The sequence below is a fragment of the Ambystoma mexicanum genome, chromosome 10 (assembly GCF_040938575.1).
Source record: "Ambystoma mexicanum isolate Mex_15411 chromosome 10, UKY_AmexF1_1, whole genome shotgun sequence".
NCBI classification, from domain to species: Eukaryota; Metazoa; Chordata; class Amphibia; order Caudata; family Ambystomatidae; genus Ambystoma; species Ambystoma mexicanum.
In genome coordinates, this window is record NC_090932.1 from 455280785 (window position 1) to 455307050 (window position 26266).

The 26266-nt window shown below is 50.5% G+C and overlaps 1 protein-coding gene across 5 annotated transcripts in view; it reads right to left on the minus strand.

Annotated features, from left to right (window-relative positions):
- The window catches only part of STAG1 (STAG1 cohesin complex component), a 2120576-nt gene that overhangs the window by 360226 nt on the left and 1734084 nt on the right, over window positions 1–26266 (minus strand). For all 5 annotated transcript variants that reach the window (XM_069618021.1, XM_069618024.1, XM_069618022.1 and 2 more), the window contains one exon: window positions 15272–15446. In XM_069618021.1, the coding sequence (XP_069474122.1) occupies window positions 15272–15446 (175 nt within the window). The remainder of the gene's footprint in view (window positions 1–15271; window positions 15447–26266) is intronic.

A 26266-nucleotide genomic window follows, 5' to 3' on the forward strand; every position in this document is an offset into this window, starting at 1 on the left:
ACGAAGGCGACGGGAAGAACACAGGAAACACCAAGGGTTCGTTGAGATGGAAGTCCGACGGTACCTTGGGCATGAAGGAGGGGTGCATCCTGAGCACTACCCTCGTGTCGTGAAAAGTCAAGTACGGGGCCTTGCAGGAAAGGGCCTGGATCTCTCCCACCCGTCGTGCGGAGGTGATGGCCACAAGAAACGCTGTTTTCCACGACAGAAACTTCAACGGGGCCGAGTGCAGAGGCTCGAACGGAGGTCCCATGAGCTTGGTCAGCACCACGTTGAGCTCCCACGCCGGGGCCGGCGCCTTCACCGGCGGGAACGATCTGAACAGTCCCTTCATGAACTCTTTCACCAGACGATGAGACCACAAGGACGTCCGGCCCGTGGTTCTGGTGTATCGGGAGATCGCAGCAAGATGAATCTTGGACGCGTGTGCCAGTCCAGCTTTGGCCAGCGTCAGCAGGTACGGCAGTACTTGGGGAGCCGTAATCCGTAGAGGGTTAATCTTCTGTGCGTGGCACCAGACAGAGAACCTCTTCCATTTGTGTCCGTAGCATTTAAGAGTCGAGGACGCCCTGGCCTTTGCAAGAACCTCTCTGCAGTCGGCCGGTATGTCGTATCCTCCAAACTCTAGCGCCGCAGGAGCCAGGCTTGCAAGTTCAGCGATTTCGGGTCGTGGTGGAGGATGGCGCCTCCTTCCCTGGAGAGTAGATCCACGTCCACCGGCAGCTTGATTGGCGGGGACGCTGACAAGTCCAGAAGGTCCGGGAACCATATCTGCCTCGGCCACGCAGGTGCGACGAGGATCATCCTGCACCGCGACCTCTTGAGCTGGTTGACGAGCCGGATTAGCAGTGGCAAAGGAGGGAACGCGTAGAGGAACAGGCCCTCCCAGGGGAACGAGAAGGCATCGCCCATTCTCCTCGCCTGGGGAAACCTGCTGGCGAACCTCCGGCACTTGGAGTTCGTCGCCGTCGCGAACAGGTCGATCTGGGGTGTGCTCCACCGTCGGAAGAGGCGATCCACTAGATCCTGCCGTAGTTCCCACTCGTGGCACGAGCGCAGCTCCCTGCTGAGTGAGTCGGCGATGGTGTTTTTTATCCTTGCCAGATGAAACGGCACCAGAAACATCCTTTGGGCGACGGCCCAATGCCACAGGTCTTGCGCCTCCTTGGACAGCGCTGGAGACCTGGTTCCGCCCGGTTTCCTGATGTAAAACATGGTGGTGGTGTTGTCGGTGAAGATCCTCACCACCTTGCCCTTGAGGGACGGAAGGAAGGACCTGAGGGCCCAGAACACTGCACGGAGCTCCAGGACGTTGATATGGAGGGACTTCTCCGTCGGGAGCCAAAGGCCTCTCGCGTGCAGATTTTCGGTGTGCGCTCCCCACCCTTCCAGGGAGGCATCCGTGGTCACTGTCTCCTGGTGGTCTGGAAGTCCATGCCCGCCGTCAGATGCGCGCGGTTGCCCCACCACCGGACCGCTCGGCGGAAACTCTCGTCGAGTGTGATCCTCTCCTCGAAGCCGCCCGTCGTTTGGATCCAGCGCGCGTCCAGGAACTCCTGCAACGGGTGCATCCGGAGCCTGCACATGGGAATGAGGTAGATGCAAGAAGACATCATTCCGAGGAGGGACTTGATGGACCTCACCTTGGCCGCGTCGGAAACCAACATCCGCTGTACCTTGCCCAGAATGGACCTGGTCCTTTCCTCCGACGGGGAGGCCAGAAGGGACACTGTGTCGAGCTTCGCTCCCAGAAACAGTGCGTTTTGCGCGGGTACCAGGTGGGACTTGGCGTAGTTCGCGGAGAATCCCAGGTCCGTGAGAAGTTGGACGGTCCTTGCCGTGTGATCCACGGCAAGCTCCCTCGTCTTGGCTCGGATGAGCCAGTCGTCCAGGTAGGGGTAGACGTGGATCCCCTCGCGGCGCAGCTGCGCCGCCACCGGTGCAAGGCACTTGGTGAATACCCTGGGTGCCGACCGTAGTCCGAAGGGGAGGGCTTTGAACTGGTAGTGACGCCCTTGGACCACAAACCTGAGGAATTTTCGGTGCCCCTTTAGGATGGGAATATGGAAGTAGGCCTCCTCCAAATCCAACGACGACAGGAAGTCTCCTTCCTCCAGCTGCCCCAGGACGTACTGGAGGGTGACCATCCGGAACTTCTGCGCCTTGATGAACTTGTTCAGATGTCGCAGGTCTAGGATGGGGCGCCATCCTCCAGTCTTCTTCACGAGGAAGTATCGCGAGTAAACTCCGGAGCCCCGAAGCCTCTTTGGGACAGGTTCGATGACGCCCTTCCTGAGCATCGCCTTTACCTCCAGGAGAAGCTGAGGGACGTGAAGCTCTTTCCTGGCCACGGGGGGGACGCGCGGGCACCTTCTTTGAAACTCGAGCGCGTGGCCCCGGGCTAAGGCGTCCAGCACCCAACGGTCGGTGGAGATGGACTCCCACACGCTGACGAAGCTCGCCAGCCGGCCTCCCACCGGGGTGCTTCGGTGGGGGCCCGACCCCACGGCCGGTTCAATCCTGTTTCGACGAGGCTTTGCCGCCTTGACCTCCTTGGCGACGACGGCGGGGTCCGCCAGACTTGCCTCGTCCTCTGTAGGCCTCCTGAGACGACGAGCGGGCCGCTTGACGGTAGGTGGAGAAACCGCCGCCGGAACCTTTGGAGGCGCCCTTGCCTCCGCTGCTCCGAAAGGGCGTCCGTCGTTGCTGCAGAACCCCAAGGGCCCGGGCCGTCTCAGTGTCCGCTTTAATGGCCTGAAGGGAATCGTTCACTGTTTTCCCAAACAGGTTGTTCCCATCGAACGGCATGTCCAGGACTCTGGTCTGTACGTCTTGACGGAAGTCCGTAGCCTTGAGCCATCCACGCCGCCTAAGGCAAACGCCGTTGCCCAACTGGCGAAACCCAGTGTCGGCGATGTCCGTCGCAATAGTGATGGCGTGGTCCGACGCCACCTCGCCTTCCTGTAGGATCTCCAGGGCATCCGCCCTCTTGTCGTCCGGTAGGAAGTCCAGCAGGGGAGCCAGTTTGTACCATAGCTCCCTGTCGTAGCGGGCCACGATAGCCAAGGCGCTGGCCGCTTTAATCGTCGTCGCTGCAGACGAGATGAACCTGCGTCCCATAGCGTCCAATTTCTTTCCCTCGCTGTCCGGTGGGGAAGTCGATGTGGAGGCCGCACCCCCCCCCCCGCTTTCTTCCTGGCCGCCGCGGAGACGACGGAGTCCGGGGTAGGCTGCGCCCGGAGGCACAGGGGGGCCGTGTCCGGGACCCGGTACTTTTTCTCGTACCCATCTCTTCTAGCTGGCGTCGTGGAAGGGTTCTTGAGGAGGGCGAGGCCCTCATCCCAAATGTCGTCCAGTAGAGGCACCGCGAGGACCGTCTTCCTCTTGGCCTCGCGCCGTTGATAAAGGAATCCTTCCCCTTTCTTCTCCTCAGGGCAGAGTTGGAAAAGCTCGGATGCCCTGGCGATCATGGAGTGGAACGATCCAATCTCGTCGGGCGGAGAAGCCCTGGTGGGAGGGGACGACGGTAGATCCTCGTCGTATACCTCGTCGTCCGTACCCGTCGCTGCCGTGTCAGTCCCCGTATCATCCCCTCGGGTGGACGGGGAGGAGGGCTGGACGGGGCGCGACGGCTGAAAAGGAGGTGGAGGGTGAATCCTTCTTTTCTTGGGCGGGGGAGCACCAGAAGGTCCCGGTTCAGGATCCCCCGACGGGAAAGGTTCCTCCGTCGGCAACAGTAGTCTCGTCCTCATCTCTGAACATAAGGACTGTATAGCCAACAAAATGGCCGCCGAGTTGTCTTGCGGCACTGGCAGAGGGGAATCCGACGGGCGATCAAGGGCCCCGTCGGCACCCTCGACGATGTCATCGGGATCCATCCCGACGGGCCGGTCTTCTTCCACGCCAAGGCCGTGGCTTAAGACCTCAATCAGCTCTTCCTCTGAGGTTGAGGCCGAATCTACGACGACGCCCTGCCCCCCCTTTTTCTTCCCCGCTGGGGTTTCACGGGGGTCCTATCGATGGGCACAAAAAAGGACTCCCTCCGAGGTGGCAGGGAGACTGAGCCCCGAGGTCGCCACCACTGGTGTAGCCTCCACAGGCTGAGCCAGGGCCGCCGCGACAGTATCGATGGAGGGCTTGGCCAGATGGATAAAGGCCTTCACCACCTTAGGTGCGCTCACCGCCTTATCCTTGAGGGGGGGGGGACACTGCCTCGCTCCCCCTCCGATGGGGCCTTCGAGCGCGACCGGGGCCTCTCCAGGAGCTTCGCCGGGTGCTCGCCCTTCCTCTTACCCGACCCAGAGCGTTGGCTCGTGGCTGAAGGTGCCGGGGAGGGTGCGCCCTGCCTGGCGCCCGTAGAGCCCGACCGTTCGGCGCACCCGGTGCCAGCGGTGCTTGGCCTTGTGTTGGACCCCCGTCGCCGGGGCGTCCTCAAGGTCTTAGAAGACCGCTCGGATTTCTTCCTCTTCTTCTCGCCTGACGGGCTCTTCCCTTCCAGCCAGTTGGCGAGACGTTGATGGCGGTCCTTCATGGTCTGCTCCGACATGTTGCCGCAAAACGCACAGTCCTTCTCCACGTGCGTCTTGTCCTCATGTAAGCAGTAGAGACAAAAGGAGTGTTCGTCCTCCTTAAAGACGTTCTGCAGCTCCTTCTCCTGGGCCATGTCCGGGCCTGAGAAACTTCTGGAGTCCTCCAAAAGCGTAGCTCGACGAAATCTTCACCCTTGAGGGGCGCAGACGAATCCGACACGGGTCCCCGTTGATCGGATGGAGAGTCGGTGGACCTTGAGGCTCTTTTGACCGAAAAAACGAAGTTTTTTGAGAAAAAACGTGAAAAAAAGCACTAACGCTCGAGAGCAATAGCACGAGGATCCCAACACATGAACGTGCGGTAAAAATCTGAAGATGGCTGCCAGAGGCGGTGCTTAGGTAGAGGGCAGTCATTGGCTGTGGTCAGTATGATGCAGAGACCAGTGATTGGTTATTACTACGAAAGACAGATCAGAAACGAAACTGATACTGTTTTTTTTTCCTTTACCGAGGATTCCCAGCCTGACGACGGGGAATATTCATGAGCATGTGAATCCATGCCAGACCCCATGCTGGAGAAGCGACCCTGAATGGAACGTCACTGTTTTGCGGGAGGCGTGCCGCTGCCTCTATTGGGGCTGCCTCTAGCCTTACCACGTCCCCTCTTGTTACTCCTGCCATAACCCTGGGTAGACTGCTGGTTATTATCCCATGGTGTACCCTGCCCCTGGGAATAGTTGGAGCCTCTGAGTTTTGGCTGCGTGGGCGACGAAAATTGCCATTCCCTCTTTGATTAGGGGGTTTGTTGGTTAACTGGCCCAGGGATTTGAGAGTCTCGTATTCATCTCTTAAGGCGTCCTCTACCGCCTTACCAAACAGTAGATCGGGCTCCACCGGTTTGTCTATTAAGGATGCTTGTGTTTTGGGTTTAAACCCAGATTGTCTTAACCAACCATGTCTTTTGATAACAGTGCTCTCTGCTATCAGTCTGCCGGCGTTATCCGCGGCATCAAAGGTTGCCTTAAGGATGCAACCGGACACGGCTCTTCCCTCCGACGCAACCTGTGCCAACTGGCTTTTTAAAGGTTCCGGGGCAGAGTCAATGAGCGCCGCAACTTCTTCCCACTGATGGCAGTTGAAACTCGCCAGCAGGGTGGTGGAGTTGGCAATCCTTGCCTGGTAGGTGGAAGTGGAGGCTACCTTCCTTCCCAACCCATAGATCTTCTTGCTCTCCTTGTCCGTGGGAGCTTCAGACTACGATAAGGGTGTTCCCGCCCTCTTTCAGGTATTGGTTACTACCAGGGAGTCCTGTTTCAGTTGCCCCCTTATGTAGAGTGGATCTGATTGGGCTGCCCTGAACAGTTTTCAAATCCTGGGATTTACCGCCCTGGTGAGGTTGGGATTGAGAAGGGAAGGGTCTATTCTCCTTTTGTATTGATTTGAGAATAGGGATGGCCTGGGCAACAGGTCTCTTTTCTCCCACTAGTTCCTCGGCAAAGTCCCTCTCCTCCTGTGCTCCCTGTGTATCTATGCGGAAGTGTTCAGCCGCTCTAGATAAAACCTCATTTAAGAGAGGTTGGTTGTCAACAGGAGAGTCGGTAACCGGAGGTTCTTTGTCTACTGGGGAGTCTACTCTGTAGACTTCTGGGTCATCCTCGTCATCTTGGGCCACGTCATCCCCATAGTGATCCATTCCAGTATGGACGTCCAACGTGACCAATTCTGGATCCTCGTTAAAAGATGGATCTTCACCATATTGAGAGTATGGCTGGACATGGAAAAGGTCAGAAGACCTACTTTGCTTTGGCGCCTCAACTCGAGATATTTTTACCATGGGTTGCAGGCCCTTAGACCCTGAGGGGGTTGCCCCGTCAGGGGTATAGGCGAGGAATTGTTGTGGAGTTTAGGCATAGAAGTCTGCTAGGGATGACATTCTAGACATAACTGTCTATATCCTCACTTGACCATTCTTTAGAGCTGGGGATTACCTTCTCCTGGGAGCGTTTCCCTGCTATATCCTGACTGGACCTATGGCCTTGTGCAGGGGTTTTGGATATTTTTTCAGAAGATTGTGACTTGTCCTTATGTGTCTGTGGTGCAGATGAAGGCTGAGAATGCTTTTTCTGCTGTTTTCCCCCCTCCCCGTGACTGGAAGAGTGCTTCCCCGGTGTTTTCACCTTTTCGGAGCTCTTCGACGTCGAGATTTGGGGTAGTGTCCCTTTACTTCGCTAGTGTAGGTCGGGGCACGGGAGCAGCCGTTACGCGGTCTGCTGACGCCGACTCCTGGAGAACGGCCCGGGGATGGTGGTCGTCTTCGTCTCCCGACGATCGAAACTGTCACTTTAGAGAGCGAGGCACTCTTGGCAACAGTGGATGGTTGTCATGATGCCTACCTCCAAGGAGGCAGGTCCGACCCAGCAACCCCAGAGGCAGGCATCATTCCCCCCAGGGAAGTTCCAGCGGGCCCAAGCTGGGGCCCTTTGGACGCAGCCCTGGCGCCAGGCTCATGTTGGACCCCAGTCCTGGCACCTTAGGCGCCAGGCTCATAAAGCTGGACATGTGTTCAAGTGTTTTTATGTGCACTTACCTAATGCAGACCATGCTGCTACATCCAGGCCCTCTTGAGGCCTGAATGGGACTACTTTACCTGTGGGACTACTTTCCACCCGGGTGTGGTCGGGGAAGGATGCATACCTGGAACTTCTTCCAAAGCTATTTAAACCCCACCCTAACAGCCACACGTGCTTCGCGTTGTTCTGCACCTAGCAGCTGGACGCTCACCTTGTCTGCTCCTGCTTCTGGACTTCAGCCACGCCTGTCAGCATCCTGGGACACCTGCAAAGGGGGATAAGAGGAGAATTGGTGAGGAAGAAGGCCTTACCTGCTAAACCTGCACCACGGAGACATCTCACCGACAATCCTGAAAAGGAACACATCATTTTTAAAAGCATTTCGCTCCGATCGCTGCAGCGCTGCATTTCACTCACCTTTCTTGGGCGCCTCCATCTTCAGCAGCGATCATCCGGATCCGCAGCCACTTCCCAGAGCCTAGAGAGAAAAAGACAAGAACACAAGGTGAGAGAAGGAAGGGAATAGGAAAAGCTCAGTTTCCTTCTAAGACTTGCCTGTTGGGTCATTCCCATTTCATTTCGGGTCTTGCTGCTTCCAGGCATTTTCCGGGCCCCGGCCCCTATGGGGAAAAAAGACAAAGCCATTAGATGAGCGAATGCAAAAACATTACCTGAGCGCTCATCTAGGATTTACCAGATCTTCACTGGAACTGCACTTTTCACTTCGGGTCGGCGTCATATCTCCGGCATTCCGAACCCCGGCCCCTATGGGGAAAAGACATCAACATTAGCGCTTTGTTGCAAGAAGTCTCCAAAGGAATCTTCTTTCATCACCTGAAAAAGACAATGAACATTATTATTTAAAGCTTGAACTTTTGAACTTGCGACAGAACTTTTACAGCGCCTTACCAGTATAATCAAGCTTACCTGAACTCCCATCCAACCTCAATCCAGTGAAGTAACTGGGTTCAACGCGCCCCTGCGTCAGAAGCAGGATGGAGAGCTCGTCCTTTCAGACCCTAAGGGGAGACTTCACGGGGGATCGTGGAAGGGTATCGAGGAGGGTTGGAAGGAAGTGGGAGGCTCGAGCATTATTCCGCCAGATTGTAATACTCCCTTTTCACGTACAGGAGGATATTCCTGCGAGCCAGATTAGCCAGAGTAGAGGGGCCCGTCCTATCCATCTTCAGAGCCCTGCGCTTCACCATTGAAGAGGCATCAGCACTCGAATCCAGGCCAGCGCCCCCGTGGGAATTGACAATGGTTGCCTGGTGTCATGCGGCGATCTTGATCGAGAACGCCCAGAAGACACCAATTCGGTGTACCATTCTCTGCGTGCCTCTCTCAGAGAACTCGACGTGCGCGAGTCTCGGTTGGACTTCGAGTGCTTAGTGGATATGTTGTGGGTAGCGCTTGTGTCGCCGGGGTGTTCCCCATAGCTGCCCTGTCGGGGACTTGCACTTGGCTGTCTCTCGACGCCACGTTGCCCTCGCCGTCGGATAAGATGGCGTTGCTGCCATCACTGAAGGCGCCCACCGCTTCCATGGCCTCTCATTGCCTGGCGTGGTGGGTCCAATGTTTGATCGAACGGTCCTTTAGAGTCTTCGGTTTAAACCGACTACACGCTCTGCAGTTCGCCTCGGGGTGGTCCCTTGGCAAGCAGAGGTTACAGGTAGCGTGTCTGTCAACCCAAGAAGGGTACTTGCGGTTGCACTTAGGACAAAATTGGAAAGAGGTACCCTCCATACGCACCCTGTGGCACCGGGCTAGTGTGTGTAGGAATATATATATATATGGAATATGTACCACCCCCCCACTCTCCCTACTTGTAGGGGCCGAAGCCAGAGGCCTTCCTAGGCCCAAGTCCGTCCTGCAGCTCTCAACGGTTGTTTTTCTTCTCCAGGCCGGCGTCGAGTGTCTATCTTCGGTGACCCGACGTTGGGATGGAGAAAACGAGGAAATATTAGGATTTTTTGCAAAATTATTGCTAAGGCCAGGGAACTCCATGGGATGCTTCCGACCAGTATGGCAGAAAAAAACAATCCGAGGGTCCTAGACGCGTGAGGGATCATGGGTACAGTGGACGTCACACTAGGGATAGTATTACTGGCACGCACTGTGTCGACGCCCATTTTCGAGCTTCGAAAAACAAACTAATACTCCGCAGCTTCCACTAGATGTCGGCCTATGCATAGCATGTGATCTAAGCAGATTCCACAAGCCTCAGAATAATGGGATATTATGGGATGCAAGATCTTCGCCTCCCCCTGCAAACAAAGTTAAAACGACAATCATGGAGAAAGTCTCAAACAATACTGCAAATGAAGAAGCTGAACGCAAAGTATTGCAAATTCTCCATCTTACCCCTAATTCAATTTTAAATGGCTAAAGCAGCCCCAGTTCTTCTCTATGGCCTAGAAGCAAAACCATTATAATGGCACAAACTGGAACAAACTAGAGGGCCTACTCTGGAAAAAAACGTTGGCCCTCCTAATGTGCACCCCAATCTCAAGCCTTACTTTTGAACTGGGTCTAGTTTCTTTAGGGTGCCGAGCAGATTGGAAGCTAATCACATTGTATCGTGAAATCATCACTGCAGAGAAGGTTTCCATTTTCTTTGATGTGAATGTGCATCTTAAAAAAAAAAAAAAAAAAAGATCACAGATACCACTTAGCTTGGAGAAGAAAACAAGAGGCATCCTGAACAGGCTCAAGCTGAGCTTGGAAACCCTAGTGTCCAACCCCTTTAAAGTGAAAATAAATCACTCTAATCATGGGACTGGATAGACAATTGCCAGTGTGAGATCCCTCAATCATCCAAACCTATTATTAAGGTGGAGAAAAAGATAGGTTGTTTACCACAATACTTTGAGACTTAGATTAAATATCGTTCATACTTGGGAAATATTGGCAAGAAGGAACCAGGGGGACCATGCAAAAACACTCTGGAAAATGTGAATCTCCCAGTAAACAATCATAAGACACTTACTAATGGAGTGTGAAGGCACCTAGGAAGCCAGATTTTTGTTATTTAGGAGATTCGTGGCCAAAGAGGAGAGCCTATATCAGTTTTTTTGGGACAGAATGATAGCCGGTCAAGAGATTATGCTAACAGCAAGAATAATACAAGTCTTGAAAATAAGTTCTGTCATAATGTAAATCGTCTTCATTCTTTTCTGCTTGTTTTTTTCTTTTATATGTTTTCTCATTTTTTTCTCTTTTCTTTGCTGTTTTTTGTCTTTGTTCGGATACTTTGTTTTTGATGCTGTTTTTTTGTAAAGGTTTTGATTTTTAAAACCAAAACAAAAATGAATAACAATTGTGTGACATGGGACTCCAGGAAGCCTAAATGGATTACTACAAACTTGTATTGAGTCTCCCAGATAACTAATCTCAGGCACTGTTTTTGCTTTTGGTGACTCTGCAAGTGAAAATAAGCATACTGAAGATCCACCGACAACAACCAGTCCGGGAGCTGCAGATCCTGCAGAATTTCCTTCAACGTCACTATCCTGAACTTTTCAATCCTCAGGAACTTGTTCAAGGCCCTGAGGTCTGGGACAAGACAGTCTTCATCCTATCTTGGGTACTAGAAAATAGCTAGAATACCAGCCAAATCCTCTCTCTTTGGATGATACCTCTCCCACTGCATCCTTTAATAGCAGAACCCTCAGTTCTTCCTGGAGCTATGGCTCTGGTTGCTGGGGAGGAGGGAGAGTGGTCTGCCTGGAGGCCTTTATAGGAAAGGAAGACTATCGCCAATCTGACAAGCTGCAAGGCCCAAGCGTCTGAGGTAATCTCTTTCCACCTGTTCTAGTGCTCAGAGATCCTCTCCAACCAGTGAAACGTGCGCGGCTAGTGGGTGCCGCAGCCCATGAAGTGTGCTGACCTTAGAAGCCCCTCTGCCGTATTCAGGGTGCGAGGGGAACGCCTCTGGCCCTGCGGCAGCTGCGTCTTCCTCCAAAAAGGAACGTTACCACCTGTAGCCCTTGCCTCTAGAAGCAAAGCTAAAGGACTGCTTGACAGGCTGCTGGACCGCTAGCCTCAGCGACACTGCAGCCAATTTTTACACTGTAAATATTTCTAGCGATTCACCTGCTTTCGGCCCACATAGATGCTCGCTGTCTAACGTCATAGCCAGAAGCTTGACTTGCACATTGGTAGAAATGACTGAGCTGTGGAGGTACGCAGCCCTCCTCCACACTGTGCACGTTCCCATGGCCCGGCCTATGCAGTCTGTGGTATCGAGACCAGTCTCAAGAGCCACACAGGGCAACTCCTTGCCATCATATACCATATCCTAGTCGTCATCTCGTATCTCTGCTGCTGGAATATTGACCAGTCACCTAGGCTATTGTCCCTCACAGAACGTGCAAACACTTTGCGAAGAAACAGCTGGCATTCATTGCCTTCAAAGCCATGCTTCCTGACGCAAAGACATTTGGTAGGGCGTCAGTCTAATTGGACTTGTCCATGGGTAGATTGGAGGTGGATGAGGCTGGTCGTGAGCTCACAACTGCGGCTTAAACCACCAACACTTCTGGAGTAGGGCGGCAGAGAGAGGCTGGCTTAGATTTCTTAGTTAAATTAGGGTCCACGGCTGGTGTGGAAAATGGTTTTGCCACAATGTATCAATAATGTAAGTTATGGCCACATTAAAGGGCAACACTCCATCTGCAGGCCATTATTCAGGATGTCCATAAGATCACTGGGCATGAGTGGCTTGGCCAGGGTGCCCCAGCCCCAAAGGCACTGCCTTCCTGTACTGTGAATTGGGGTTTCCATATAGGGTAGCCTGCTGCAAGTTGAGGTCAGGTGAGGTGTGAAGCCATCTTGCCTCATGTAAACCTTCAGCAAAGGCCAATAAGTCGCCCCAGTCCATGTAGTATTAGGCTTCTCAAACTCCCTGCTCATTGGTTATATACCAAACAGGACTGGATCCCCGTCATCAAAGATAGACCTCATGGAGTGAAATAAACTTGTCTGGACTTTGGGGCAAACGGATGTTCAACCGTCGGCGCACACTTCAGCAGACCCACTTCGACCAAACCTTTCGATGCGATGACTCAAGCACCATAATCTATGTTAACTGCTTTGTGAACGTCGAGATCTAGCTCAATGGTGTAGGACCAGACGTGGTCCTCAGCATTGGGGCCTCCAGGTGCAATTGGTGCCTGGACAGTCTGCAGCTTTGAGGCCACAGCCACACACACTGTCTATTTGAAAGAGTTTGAGCATTTTGGTTTTTAAACTCCTCCCACTCTTTTCTCATTCATAGTGGGACAGGACTTACCCCGCTGCTCCAACGATCCAGAGTCGCATCTACGGTGTTGTCTCGCCTTATGGGAGGGCGAATGATGACTGGCTTTGGGAGAGCAAGAGCGTCTGCACAGTGACTGTCCTCTCAGGCATAGGGCTTTCAGTGGCGGGGTCCGACGACCTAACAGTAGATCACGCCCGAGCGCCAATTTTCCAAACCATTCCCAGATGACCATCGGGTTAATTTTTTGACAGGAATCGCACTGCTCGACGTTGTGTTCCTTCCCGAGACACTACAGGCAAATACTGTGTTAGTCCGTGAGAGACATATCCGGGCCACAGTCCCAACAGTGCTTAAAACCAAAGGCTTTGGGGCCAGACATATCAGTGTCAATGGGAAAGAATGTTCTACAATTAGGAGAAATGTGTTCCGAAAGAGCATGCCGAGCACTCAGAAAAAAACAAATTGATGTACGGGGGTGTTGTGAAGCAATAGATTTACTGCTGACGTTGTCTGGAGTGTTGGAGTTGCGCGGCAGAGTCAAAATTGAGTCGACTGTCGATATCAAGCTGAACTACTTGCCCCTGATGAAATGTTTCCAAGCAGCTGACGCAGGAAGGGATATCTATCAGATAAGGAATATGCGGGTGAATGCAATCCATTGCATTTGTTTTTGCTGCCTTCATTCCATCAATTTGTATGCAACACTCATGGTTTGTTTTGACTCCTGATCTAAAACTTTGAGTTAAGTAAAGACTTTGGTTTTACTTCCCTGGTCTTTTTCCTCATTCTTATGGGGAAACTGATCAGTCCCAAAGACTAAGTACTGAGAGAGACTGTCTACATTTCTTGTATTGTTGCAAATGCACTCAACACCTTAAAGTGGAGTTGGGATACTGTGCATCCTTATAACCTTCTGTATTGGCTTTTTGGTATATTTACAATGTACCTAGGATGAGCTGGAGGCAGCAGATATGTCTTTTACTGTATTTTATACAGTTACTGCAAATCACTACTAAAGGTGGCTAGCACTCTAAGATGGCTCTGCCACAAGACGTTCGCATGTCCTTTGGCCGTATTGCTCTTTGGCCTTCTTCCTTCTCTCTTGGGTGCGGAATTGCCATTTATGGGAAGCCTTTAACTAGGGAAAGGCTGCTGATTTTCTCTTTGTGCGTGAGCCTAGATGTGGCGGCTGTGACTGTCTGGTCCCAGTACACATCCATTGCTGGGCAGATTTTATGCCCAGTGGTAATAGAGTTTGAATGTTCACAATACTTACCATTGGAGCTGGGTGAACGTACAGTCCCAATAAAGGATTAAAGGACTCCACCTGCAGCAGTTCTTCAGATTAGTTTATCCAAGTCCTCCAGCCCTGGGACAGTCCCTGCAGCGGACCAATACGAGTTAAGTCCCGGTGAAGCCTTGCTCCTCTGCCCTGATGTCAAGGAGACGCACGTCAGTGCTTCGACCCCTCCTCTAGTATCCATGACTTCTGAGCCTTCGGAAGTGCCCCTTGACCAACCGCTGGACTGACCAGCTCTCCTGGGCTACCTCGCAGCAGCAGTGTCTGTTAGGAGTGCATACTTTGAGGATCTTCAGCATTTACTACAATATTCCTGCAGCTGCATTTTCAGCCTTCTTGCATCAACGGAAGCCATGCAGGATCTGCTGCTTTGTTCGTACTTTTGAAGATCGCCTGTCACCGCCTGACGGCAGTGAATACCATTGCAATCAGTCTTATTCACATCCTAAAGGTATTCTTTGGTTGCTTGCTCTGCAGAATTCCTCATCTTTTCATTCTTTTGGGCGTTTAGCTAAAAGGAGCCTGGAACAGATTCCCCAGCACCGCAACCATCCAAAACTGAATCCAATCCCAAAAGTGACTTCTGCAACCAACACTTCTGGGACTCCCTCAACGGGACAGAGTGCAGAAGATTGTGAACCCAACAGAACCCGGAAACCTCAGCAGTTGTCTCTAGAAAACATTGGACACGGGTTAAGTTAGCACACCTGTTCTTTTCAGCCCATGTTCTCCATAAGGATACATGGGCATAAAGTCCTGTCCCTAAACTACTTACATGACTTTCACCGGTGGAGGCCTGGGTCAAGGATCCCTTCCTAGGTCGATCATAATGTCTGGGAATTAGTACATTAACTTTAATTACCATTTGAACTTTTGAATCATAACCAATGGGATCATTCAATCTTAGTAAACCTACCTGAAAAGTATAACTTTGGAACAGATGACTTTCGAGCCTAAGGCCCCAAACCATTTTAGGGCTGGATTCATTACGTGTTGGGGAAACTGTTCTGTGGTTAGTCTTTACTCAATTTCATGACTCGGATTACTTACCAGTTTCACTGGTTATCGAATCATATGCCTTCTTTCTTCTCCCAATGGTGATGGTATTTATTCGTTTTCTAGTACGTGTGATTTCTGCCTCAAAGTTTTACATGCATAGTGTGTATTTTAAAGGCCTAATAAATCACCTATTTTTGTACTTGAATTAGTACGCCCTCATAGTGGCACTTGAATTATTGGTGTTCTGTGTGGACTCACTGTAGCCCTAAACCACTCTTGCGGCACTCCTAAGACTAAGCATGGCCACACACTGCTACCGTACATTGATTGGGTTTGGCTATTCTCACGATCTCCCTGTACACAATAATAGGTTTGGCTCCCAAAACCCATTCCATCGGTTGAATGTGGAAATCCATCTTAATGCACACTTCAAAACAAATGTAAAATTAAACAAATCATTGTTGCAATGGCAGGATTCAATAAACATACTGAACGTGAGCATGTAACAGCACATTTGATTGCACTCAAAAAACAGAAGCTCAACAACAAAATCAATCTTACTTTTTAGGTATTTCATTGCTAAAGTTATTAGGAACAATAGGCAACATACCCATGCTCTGGTTCTCGTCATCCTGATCAATGAAAACATGGTCCAAAACGAAGTTAAGAAGCTCAGACTGAAGTCCAAGATCTGGGTTGAAAACCAGTGGCAGCAATCCCTCCCTTCCACCTGTAGTCAACTGGTGGCTGAAGATCATCAGTAAGTCACAGAGGAGCATGAAGGCCTGCATTTCGTCAAAACACAAAAACAAATTAAACTTTTATGAAAGTTATGTTTCCTCTTGAACCCCAAACAAACGTGTTATTTTGTAATGGATAAAAAAGTTACTCACCGTAGTGACTAACATACACCTAGTTCATAGTCCCCTTTCCGCCATTCTGTATGGGTGTCCCTCGCTAGCGACGGGAGATTGAACCTTTTTCATCATAAGAAATATCTTCTTACCCTTCAAATTTAGGGGCATGCAGGGGTGCGGCCCTGGGAGCATGCACTCCCCTGACTCCGCCCACCAGCGCCACTCCCCAGTAACCACTGACGTCATTAACATTGCCTAATGACACCAGTTTTATCAGGGGGGAAGAAGGTGGGATGTATGGAGGAAATTGAAAGTTACTCACTGTAGTGACTAACGTACTCTCAGTCCCCTTCCCTCCATGCTGTATGGGTGTCCCTTCCAAGGGACGGAGACGAGAGCTTTTCCCCAAGAAAAAACCTTCTTCCCCTTTAAACTCAAAGGCGCGCAGGGGTGCGGCCCTGGGAGCATGCGCTCCGCTGACTCCGCCCATCAGTGCCACTCCCCAGTAACCACTGACGTGTCGACAAGATTAACATTGCCTAATTACACCATTATTAATTAGGGGGGAGGTTGGTGGAACGTATGGAGGAAAGGGGAACAAGGACTAAGAGTACGTTAGTCACTAAGGTGAGTAACATAATAATTTTGCATTTATATAGAACTACGAACCCGCAGGCATCTAAGCACTGCTTATTACCCACGGTGTGTGGTGCTCATTTATCGACCTCAGAAGGATGAAAGGCTGAGTTTGGTCCTGCCGGGATTCGAAACTGCGTCAGCAGGTTCTGCACAGATGTCAAAGCGAGCGCTCTAGTGGCTGTGCTATCGGACGAGCTATAATTCCAATTACTCTTACGTTCCGTCTCCTTTCCTCCATAATGTATGGGCTATGAGAAATGAATGTAGCCCCAGGGTGGAGAGGAGCCCCTCCTTAAGCAAATAGGTTCCTGTTGCCTGTCCGAAAGCCACATCAGATCTAGAGCCGGCATCCATATAGTAATGCTTGCAGAAAGCTGAGGGAGTGGCCCAAGTGGCTGCCCTGTTTATAACTTGCTGTTGGGCAAAATTTGTATGCAGCACCCTCTGGGACCACTACACACAACTCTGACTACAGGTATAGGCAACCCAACCTCTGGTATAAGCTTGTACTACACAGTTTTGGTAGCATGTTAAGCAGCCAGGCTCACCTCAAGAGGGGAAAATGTGAGCTGTAGTGTAGTTACACAAAGATTCACAGTTACAGGTATTCAAATAAACTTACACTCAAGGTTTCTTGCATACACAATTGTTAATGTATTTATCAGTCAGTAATAAAGCCTTCTTCAGAAGGGAGCAATAGAACAGTAACACACAAATACACTTCAATACTGTACACTCTGAGTTTCTTAATCAGTAAAGACCCTTTTGGGATGGCACACAGACAACCTACACCCACAGGTGACTTCAATAACTAGGGTGGTGGCGGCATTAATAGCTTACTGTTGGCATTTAGAATACTCTTAATAGTTGGTAAAAGATTATTAGAACAAGAGACCACAAACATTCTTAAGCAGGCAAGCACTTTTAGATTTTCTTAGAAGAGTCATTCAGTTCCATAGGCTAAGCCAAAGTCAATGGCCAAAAGTCTTGTATAGGATGAAGCACTTCTGGTAAGTAAATGGAAAAGTCTTTGCACAAGTACTTAAGAGTCTTTGATGAAAAGAAGAATCAAATGTAGGGCCACAAGCTGATTAGACTTGTGAGTTGTAGACGTTACAAGCACTCTACAGTAAGAGGCAAGTACTCAGATTTTTTACAGTACCTTTAAAGATGAAGAAAAGATGCAGCAGATGACTTCTGTCCCTGTACAGCTCTGCAGATATCACTGTTCCTGGGCCTCAGTCGTGGGGACGAGGGAGGGCGTCGGGGGGGACTGCTGCAATGCACTGGGATGGTCAAAACTCACAATCGGCAAACATCACTTTCAGTGGCTGTTCAGTATTTCAGCTCCTCACGTCTACCACAAATAGCAACACTGCCGTTCCTGGCTGTCGAGATGGACATTCCTTGCTTCTGGGGTCCTGCACTCCGTTGAGGGGGCTCAGGCTCGGTCAGTCCTGCTTCCTGGGAGTCTGGAGGATCTTCCTGGAGCTCTTGGCCATCTTAAAAGCAACATACACAATCTGGTGTTCCTCTCCCTGGCTATACGGTTTCCAGCAGCAACTGAACCAGCTCCGAGATGGATGTCCAGGTGGCTTACTGTCACGGTTCATGCCCCCAAACATCAGGCACAGACCAACCTGCCCAGGGCATCGGCATCCATGGGGGCTTTTAAGGTCCCAAAGGATCCCTTGGGGGCTTCTTGGACTTGGTCCTGGTGCCGCTGGCGCCAGGCTCATGCTGCCATTACCAATATGGCAAGTTTCAAACTAGATGAACCACGTGTAGACCAGTCTGAGGCAGGCCGAAGGGACTACTTGCCTGGGGAACTATTTGCTAGGGTGTGGTTGCTGGGACTGCTTTACTTGGGGACTACTTTCTGAAGGCTATATAAACCACACCCTCAGTACAGAACACGCTTCGTGTTATTCTGCAGTCCTGCAGCGTATCGCTCACCGTGTCGGTTACCTTCAGACAAGTCTTCAGCTACGCCCGTTCAGTTCTTCTCGAGCTACCTGCATAGGAAGGACAATAAAGGTAAAGAAACAGAACTAGACTCTTACCTGAAGCTCCTTGTATTCGTCTACTGAGCTGAAAAGGAAAAGACATCAGGTTAGCCGCGCAGACCGAGAAATCCACATTGCTATCCAGCGCATTGTTAATATTTACCTGAGAGTTGCTCATTCTGGCGATCCAGTGCAGCACCATCACTTGACCGCCGCCATCCTTCGCCCGCTGCTCCGGAGTCGCCGCACCTGTTGAACATAAGAAAAAACATCAGGTTAGCTGTGCATTGGTAAAAGCGTGCATTGGACATTAAAGGCATGGTCTAGTAAAAAAATTGTATTTAAAAAATAGATAGGCAACATAAAAAAAAAATACTAGCATTCTCTTGTTTAAAACTTCCTATGTAAAATTTGGAGCTATTCAAGCTCAAAATTCGCAAAAGCAAGCACATGGGCGCATGGCTCGGAGGAGCCTGAGAAACTCGGAAAGAAAAACCGCAGCGTTTTCCAACACAATAACGTTGTATTTATGTTTGCGGTCCAGCACAATAACGTTGCATTTATGTTTGCGGTCTCTTCAAAAGCGACCGCAAACATAAATACAACGTTTTTAAAGCTGCGGTTTTATTTCTAAGTTTTCCGGGCTCCTCCAGCCCGGAAAACGTAGAAAAAAAACCGCAGCTAGTGCCTTTTTTTTTAAAATAAATAGCACTTACCGAGATTCAGCTGCAGCTTTCCTGCTCTGGTCTCCGGTCCCCGTCCTCCGCGTACAGCACTAATGAAGGGAAAGCCACCCAGCGGTAGCTTTTGTTTACTACAGCTGGCTGGCTTTTCCTTCATTAGTGCCGCAAAAGCCAGCACAGAAGGGCATCTATTTCACAAAATGGATGCGCCCATGTGCTTGCTTTTGCAAATTTTTAGCTTGAATAGCTCATAATTTTACATAGGAAGTTTTAAAAAAAGAGAATGCTAGTATTTTTTTTATGTTACCTATCTATTTTTTAAATAACATTTTTTACTAGGTCATGCCTTTAAATTCTAACGCAGCGCAATTACTCACCTGAAGGCTGCTTTTCCTAGCGGTCCCGCAAGGCTTCACCACGCGATCCATCCCGGAGATACAGCGCCTGCAAAATACAAAGAACAGCAGGTCAGTCGCGCAGAAGGACAATAGCGCATATAAAGACTTATCACAGAACGCCGGTGTGAATTTACCTTGGAAAACAACTCCACGTTCTTCATATGTTCGCACCAAACGGAAACCTATAGGAAAAAGGCACAGAAGTGAACTTGGGCAATTTAAACTCTATGGCGAACCATATCATTTGTATAAGACTTACCTATTTGAGTCAATGTTGTCAGGAACTCTACAGGATCAGTGAAGTAACTAGATACTTGAACTCTACGCACCCATGCATACTGTTGCAGGATGGAGAGCCGGCCATTCATAAAACTAAGGTGAGCATAACAGAGGGGTGTATTAGAAGGCCACAAGAGGTGGGAGTAGGCCTTCCACCTTACAGTTGGGTAACATTTAATTTAACCTTTTAGGCGCACCTTTGTGATGGAAGCGGGATTCAGAGGGGGCACGTGAAACCACTTAACATCGGACGGGCCAGTCCCGTTCAGCACCCCTGTGGAGACTAGGTGAGCGTAACACTTACTTCGGAGTTGATTGGTCCCACCAACTGAAGGGTAGAAGTCGTCCTTGCAGGGGCTTCTCAGTGGGAACTTGGCGTTTCAGCACTGCAGCAGGGCTTCACCGTGCAAACCAACAGTCCAGAAGTTGCAGCAGGCGTCCTCTTCAAGTTCTTCTTCGGTTCCTTCGTCCAGTGGTCGACTCTGCCTTCCAAGTCAAAAGCCTTGCCTTTTATTCAGTTCTCTCCCATTCATTCCAGCCCAGCTGTCAGTCACCCAGCAGGGTGGCTGTCCTTGCCGGACAGTCAGCCGGCCAATCATCACAGAGTGCATTTGGGTCTCGTAGGATACTAAGCACAGGGAGGGCACCTCCCTCCCTTCCTACCTCCCCCAGACACACTGGAGCCACAGGCAGGTTTCACTCGTGAACCCTGCCAAAAGGTGAAATGAACAAAGAGACCAAACATAGTTTGGCGCACAGAGCAAATCAAGAAGGACCTTTCCACAAAGAAAAGGTGAAAAAAGACGACCAGGCACCATTTTGACAAAGATGGCTCCCGTGTGTGCTTTACTGTAGCTACAAACACAGCCTGCGGTAAAGGAACACCATGGTAGTTCAACGAAACCACTGCCACCAGCCATTAAGTTTGAAAAGGGCAACATAAAAATGTTTCATGAGAAACCAGACAAAGGGTATACTAGGTAACCCCTTCAGCACTCTCTCCAGGTTAAAAACATCAAGCCCTCAAAATCCAGCAAAGTTGCTGGGGGCCTCTAAGGTGGAAGGAATTACCACATTTCTGAGAATTCTCCCCAACACTTGCCAAGGGACACAGCGCTGGAATGCGATGGCCGTTGCCTTGGCCCTGACTGCATGGGCATGTATCTTGGCCGGGAGCGGCTTTTGCTCGCCCTCGTACGCTTCTTTGAGGGCCGAAACCATCCAGCAGGATATGGAGGCCTTGTCTTGAACCTCCGAAAGGGACAAACAGGCCGTCCGATTTGCAGAAGTCCTTGGTCCTGTCCAAGTAACATTTCCGGGCATGCCTGACATCCAGGCAGTGCAGCACCCTCTGTCCACACCCAATCTGCCGAGTCTGTCCGCCTCCAGGTTGGACTCCTGCAGGCGGTGGATTGCGTGTAGGGGAATGCTGTTCTACAGAGCCCACTCCCAAATGCTGACTGCACAGTGTAGGAGACCTGGTGCCACCCTGCTTGTTGATGTAATACATGTTGGGGGAATTGTCCGTTTGAATGAGGATCGTTTGGCCAGAGATAAACTGCAGGAAGGCTTTGAGCGCGAGCCAGATCGCCTTCAGCTCTAGCCAGTTCATATGGGCCTCCTGCTCCTTAAGGGACCAAACTCCATGGACACTGTAGTGGCCCAGGGTAGCCCCCAGCCATCCAGGGAGGAATGTGCTGATGGTTAGTTGTGGTGCTGACTGCTGGAAGGGCCTGCCTATCTGCAAGTTGCAGTCCATGCTCCACCAGACAAGGACCTGGTGGAGAAAGGGAGGAATGCCGACAAGCTCCGCTTGTGAACCCCGCTCCTGACTCCATGAGGCTGCGAAGTGCAGCTGCAATCTTCTCATTTTGAGCCTTGTGTAAGGCACGGCCAGTAAAAATGCTGCCATGATCCCCGAGAGGTGCTGGTACCACCAAGCAGAGGTCACTGCGCTGCTGAGATAAATGCCCTGTGGCCCTCTTGTTGGCTGCGATCTTGTCCTCTGTGGGGAAAGTTCTCTCAGAGCTGGTGTCCCAGATGAGGCCCAGGAAAGTTATTTATTTATTCAGATTTGTAGAGAGCACGTCAGCCCGGGGGCATCATGGCGCTTGTTACAGACATATCTTGGTTACAAAAAATACAATACAAATAAAGCAATATTAACAAGGAGTACATTATTTACAGTGGGAAAAGTTATTTGTACAGTGGCAAAGCAGTATATTTAAATGGATTCGCAGGGGTCACATTATTGTGCAATGAAAGAGGTCTTCAGTTTCCTACAAAAGATCGGGAGGGAGTTTTCCGTTCTAATGTCTGCAGGGAGAGCGTTCCAGGTCTTGGCGGCAATACAGGGGGAAGCTTAGGCCACCAGCTTTGGATTTTTTGATGGGTGGGATGCAGAGTAGGTTGGTGTATTGCGTCCTGGTCGGACGGGTGGAGGAGGGTTTGGAGATTGACTCTGATAGATAGGACGGGGCGAAGAGAGAGAGGCATTTGTGGGTGAGGGTGAGGATTTTGAGTGTGATCCGTTCTTTAACCGGGAGCCATTGGGCTGAATGTCTAGCACGGGAGATATGCTATCTTCTTGGGATGCTGAGAGGCGCCTGCAGCGCATTATTCTGTGTGACTTGGAGTCCGTTTAGGTTTTTTGCTGATGTGCCCGCTAGGAGGGCATTGCAATAGTCCAGTTTGGCTCCAATGGTTCCGAGTTGGGTTTGGAGAGGTAAGGTTTGATGGCGTTTATGAGTTTAGTGGTATGGGCAGATGAGGAGGTGATAGCGCTGACTTGTCTGTTCCTAGTTAGAGAGGAGTCTATGTATACTCCCAGAGTCTTTACCGCTGTGGAGACGGGGATGATGGAGTTGTCAATGGAGAAGTTAGCGTACAGTATGTCCAGTTTGTCTAGGGTGCTCTGTTGACCCAATATCATGATTTCCGTCTTGTCTCCATTTAGGCAGAGACCGTTTACTGCCATCCAGGCCTGTATGATGGCGTAGATCGAGTGGAGTGCCTTTGCGTCGTCGTGGTATGAACCTGAGAGGGGTAGAAGTACTTGTGTGTCGTCCGCGTAGTTCGTGTATGTGATGCCGTAGGAGTCGAGTTTGTCAAAAAGTGGTTTAGTGAACAGGTTGTAGAGTGTGGGAGCCGTGCAGGACCCTTGAGGGACTCCGCAGTGGATTGTCGTGGGAGTGGCGTTGGCAATGTCCGAGAAGACTTCACTCTGCGTGGGCTGCAGCTGAGACTTCCTGAGAGTGATTGAAAATCCCAATTTGAGGAGTGTATTCTTGAGTGTTGAGGAGGTGTGATGGACCGCCTTCGGAGATCTCGCCCTGAAGAGCCAGTCGTCCAGGTACGGATAGACATGGAGACCTTGAGCCCAGAGAAGGACTGCCACTGCATTCATAAGCCTGGTAAAGAGCATGGGGGCTGAACTGAGGCCAAAGGGTAGAACCTTTTATTGTTAACAGAAATGGAAGCCCATGATCCTGAAACTCAGGCTGCTAAAATCGGAATGTGTAGGTAAGCGTGCTTCAGATCCAGGGAGCACATTCAGTCTACCCTGCACAGAATCTCTGCAATCAGTGCTGGGGTAACCATCTTAAACTTCTGAAGAGGGAGGGACAGGTTCAAGGTGGAAAGGTCCAACACAACCGTCAGGCCAGCCTGGTTCTTCGTGTGTATGGTGAAAATCTTCGATTAAAAGTACATACGCCGCTGGGACTTCCACTGCCTGGCTCACTACAAGCCAAAGGCCCGCCCCTTGTCGGAACGCTGATGGATCCGGCTGTACGTCTTGGACATGGCCTTTGTGAAGATAGATAAGGATTTAGCAGTCTGGGAACTGTTCTTCTCATCAAGTTCCTCATTGGTGGTGGAATGAAAAAGATCGCCACCCTCGAATGGAAGGTCCAATATGCGTTCATGGACATCTGTGTTGAACTTCGTAGCCAGGCCGTCCTTCTCATGTCTGTGGCGATGCAGATGGGACGGCTTGAGGTGTCTGTATGTGCCACAGTAGATCCCTGAGGTCCTAAAACACCAACTTTGCTTCTGCCAGCCCTGCCTTGAAATATGCCCGAGTGTGCACTGGAAGTTCCGGGAAGAGGTCGGCTATTTCCCACCAAAGCCTCTGATTAATGGCTGCGAGCATGGCGTCTGCATTAGACTGGCGAAGGAGTAGCAAGGTGTTAGACTAGACCTTTCCATAGGCCTCCAAGATCATCTCCTTGCCTAGAAGAGCCGAAGATGAGGTGGCTGAAGACGACTGAGGCTTGGAGTAGGGTGAGGCCGGGGTAATCGGTGGCTAGTGTGGTTGAGGGTGCACCGACAGCAAGAGTGGATGCCCCTCCAATTGCCTTCACTTTGTATCAAGGCGCGGATTGGTAGGCTGGGCTGAATGGGGTTTAAACCATCCATTTTTGGCAAAAAGTGACAATGTCCTTCTGCATCAGAATCCCTGTTCTAGCCACGGTGTGTAGAGGGAGGACCTCGGCCAGGACCCCCGCCTCTGGTTCAACCTCGGGTTGTGAAAGTCCCAAGTATTCGGCTGTTAGGGAGAATTCCCATTCATGGCTCATTTCCCTTACCTAGTCCCTCAGCAGCTTTGCTGGATTTCTGGGGTTTATTTCTCCACCTGTTAAGAGTGTGAACCTTTTCCCCACTCTTACATGTGTTTTGCCATGTGTATTTCTACTGTTTGTGTGATCTTGGGCTCTGGAGCCACACCACTCCATGAGCCCAACGTTTTGTGCGTTTTACACAGCACCTTCAGTGCAGTGACACAGGGTTGTCTTTGAAACTTCCCACCGACTCCATTTTTCTGGGGCTGACTACTGTGCCCCAGAAACAGGTAAAGTTGCCATTTACTTTATGTAGTCATTTAAACTGCAGACCCAATACACCCCATCTTCCATGGAGTTTTGGAAAGGGTCATTTCCTACTCCATGTTGTCTGCGCCTCTTGGAGCTTTGTTTCGCTCCCTTAACACTAAGACTTGGCTGGTGGCAGTGGTACCTACCCTATCTTTTCTACCGTGATTATAGTATATAAACATGGTACCGTTTTAGGCTATTGTATTAGCTTCGAACTTAAACCCGCTTGGCCAAATACTTTTTATTTTGGCTCTGGTCAGGTTTTATCGCCATTTTTTTTGGATAAAATCCTTCTTGTGTTTTACTTTGCGTGGCAAACCAGGTTTGCCTTCTTTGTTCGCCAACCTTTGGCGGGCTTCTGTCCAGAAGCCCTCCTTTGGCGCCTGGGTGTCTAGGTGGGCTGAATGTGAGGAAGGGGTTTAGTCACCCCCTGCACAGGATCTCCTTGGAGACCCAAGTCGCATTTTGTGTCGATTGGCTGAGGTGGTTGTCCAGGCCGGACAACCCCCCTGCTGAGTGATTGACGGATTTTGGCATAAAAGGCAGGACTCTTGGGCTGGAAGTCAGAGTTGCCACTGGAACTGCAAAGAACTGAAGAGAAGCGGAGAAGAAGAGGGCTGCTGCAACTCCCGAGTCCAGGTGAAGCCCTGCTGCAGTCCAGAGCTATCTACCCTTCAACGACAAGAGAAGATCCAGTCTGGAGTCTTCTTCCCTGGAGCCTGGTGGGATCAACCAGTTCACCTTCCACAGTCAGAGGAACCTCTTTGTCTAAATCGCTGCACAGAGCTGTAGTGGTCCGGATAGTCATCTGAAGAGCCTCTCCCGTTTTAAAGGAGCGCATCTTTTATTTACCGTTGCTTCGCTGCTGCTGTCCTCATCCCTGGGTAGTGCAGATCGCTCCAGACGTCGTCCTTTTCCCCACGACAAGCTCCAGGAACCGTGAGTCTGCATGAACTACCAGGAACAAATGCCATAGCACCAGCTTTTCTTCAAACGAGTAAGGTTCTGTGTCCAGCTTTGAGGAATTGGGGTGAACCCTTTCTCCTCACCCAAGGCTTGTCCTCGTCTTCCTTCCCTCTTATAACTTTTGCTTCCCTTTTGACAATATTCAAGTACTCCTGGCAATCTCGAATCGTGAACGGTTCCAACCTTGTGATCCTCGACAACAGGGCCCTGTCCCATTTGACACTGGCGCAGGCCTATTGACTTATCTACGTTTTATAAAGTGCCCTCTGATTCTAGCTGCCTTGACAAAAGGATTGCCTATGATTTTTATCCCCTGTTCTCTTGTGTTAATTCATGTGCTAAGTTTGTTTGACTGTGGTAACATTTCTTCTCGTGGGTACGCCTTTCTTTCGCAAGACCGAACTGTCATTACTGTCAAAAAGTGATTGCGTAGTAACCGGCGGTAACGTCTTTGTTTCACAACACTGGTCTGTCAAATCCTAATGTACTTGCCTTGAATTGATCTGCACAAGGGGAATTGGTTGTGTGTAGTATATTTAAAGTGTGGTTTTAATTTAATAGAAGTGAAGTGTTTTGTGAACAGATGGTTTAAAAATAAATGTACTTCTACTTTTTAACCAGAAACCTTGAGTCAGTGTTTGCTTGAGTCACAGTAATTGTAGTCCTTTGAGTAATCTCTACTACTGCTCATTTGCTCTTGAGATAAGTCTGGCTGCTCAACCATTGTTACCACTTTTTCTGTGTAGTACAGGCTTGCATCAAAGGTGAACTTGTACTACCACGTCTTGTGTGTAGTGGTCCTTAAGGGCACTGCACAGGATTCTGCCTAACATCGGCCAAAGAAAGGCTTTGGCTGATGATGGCATGTCAGGGTCGTCCTCATCCGTGTCCACTAGGTTGTCC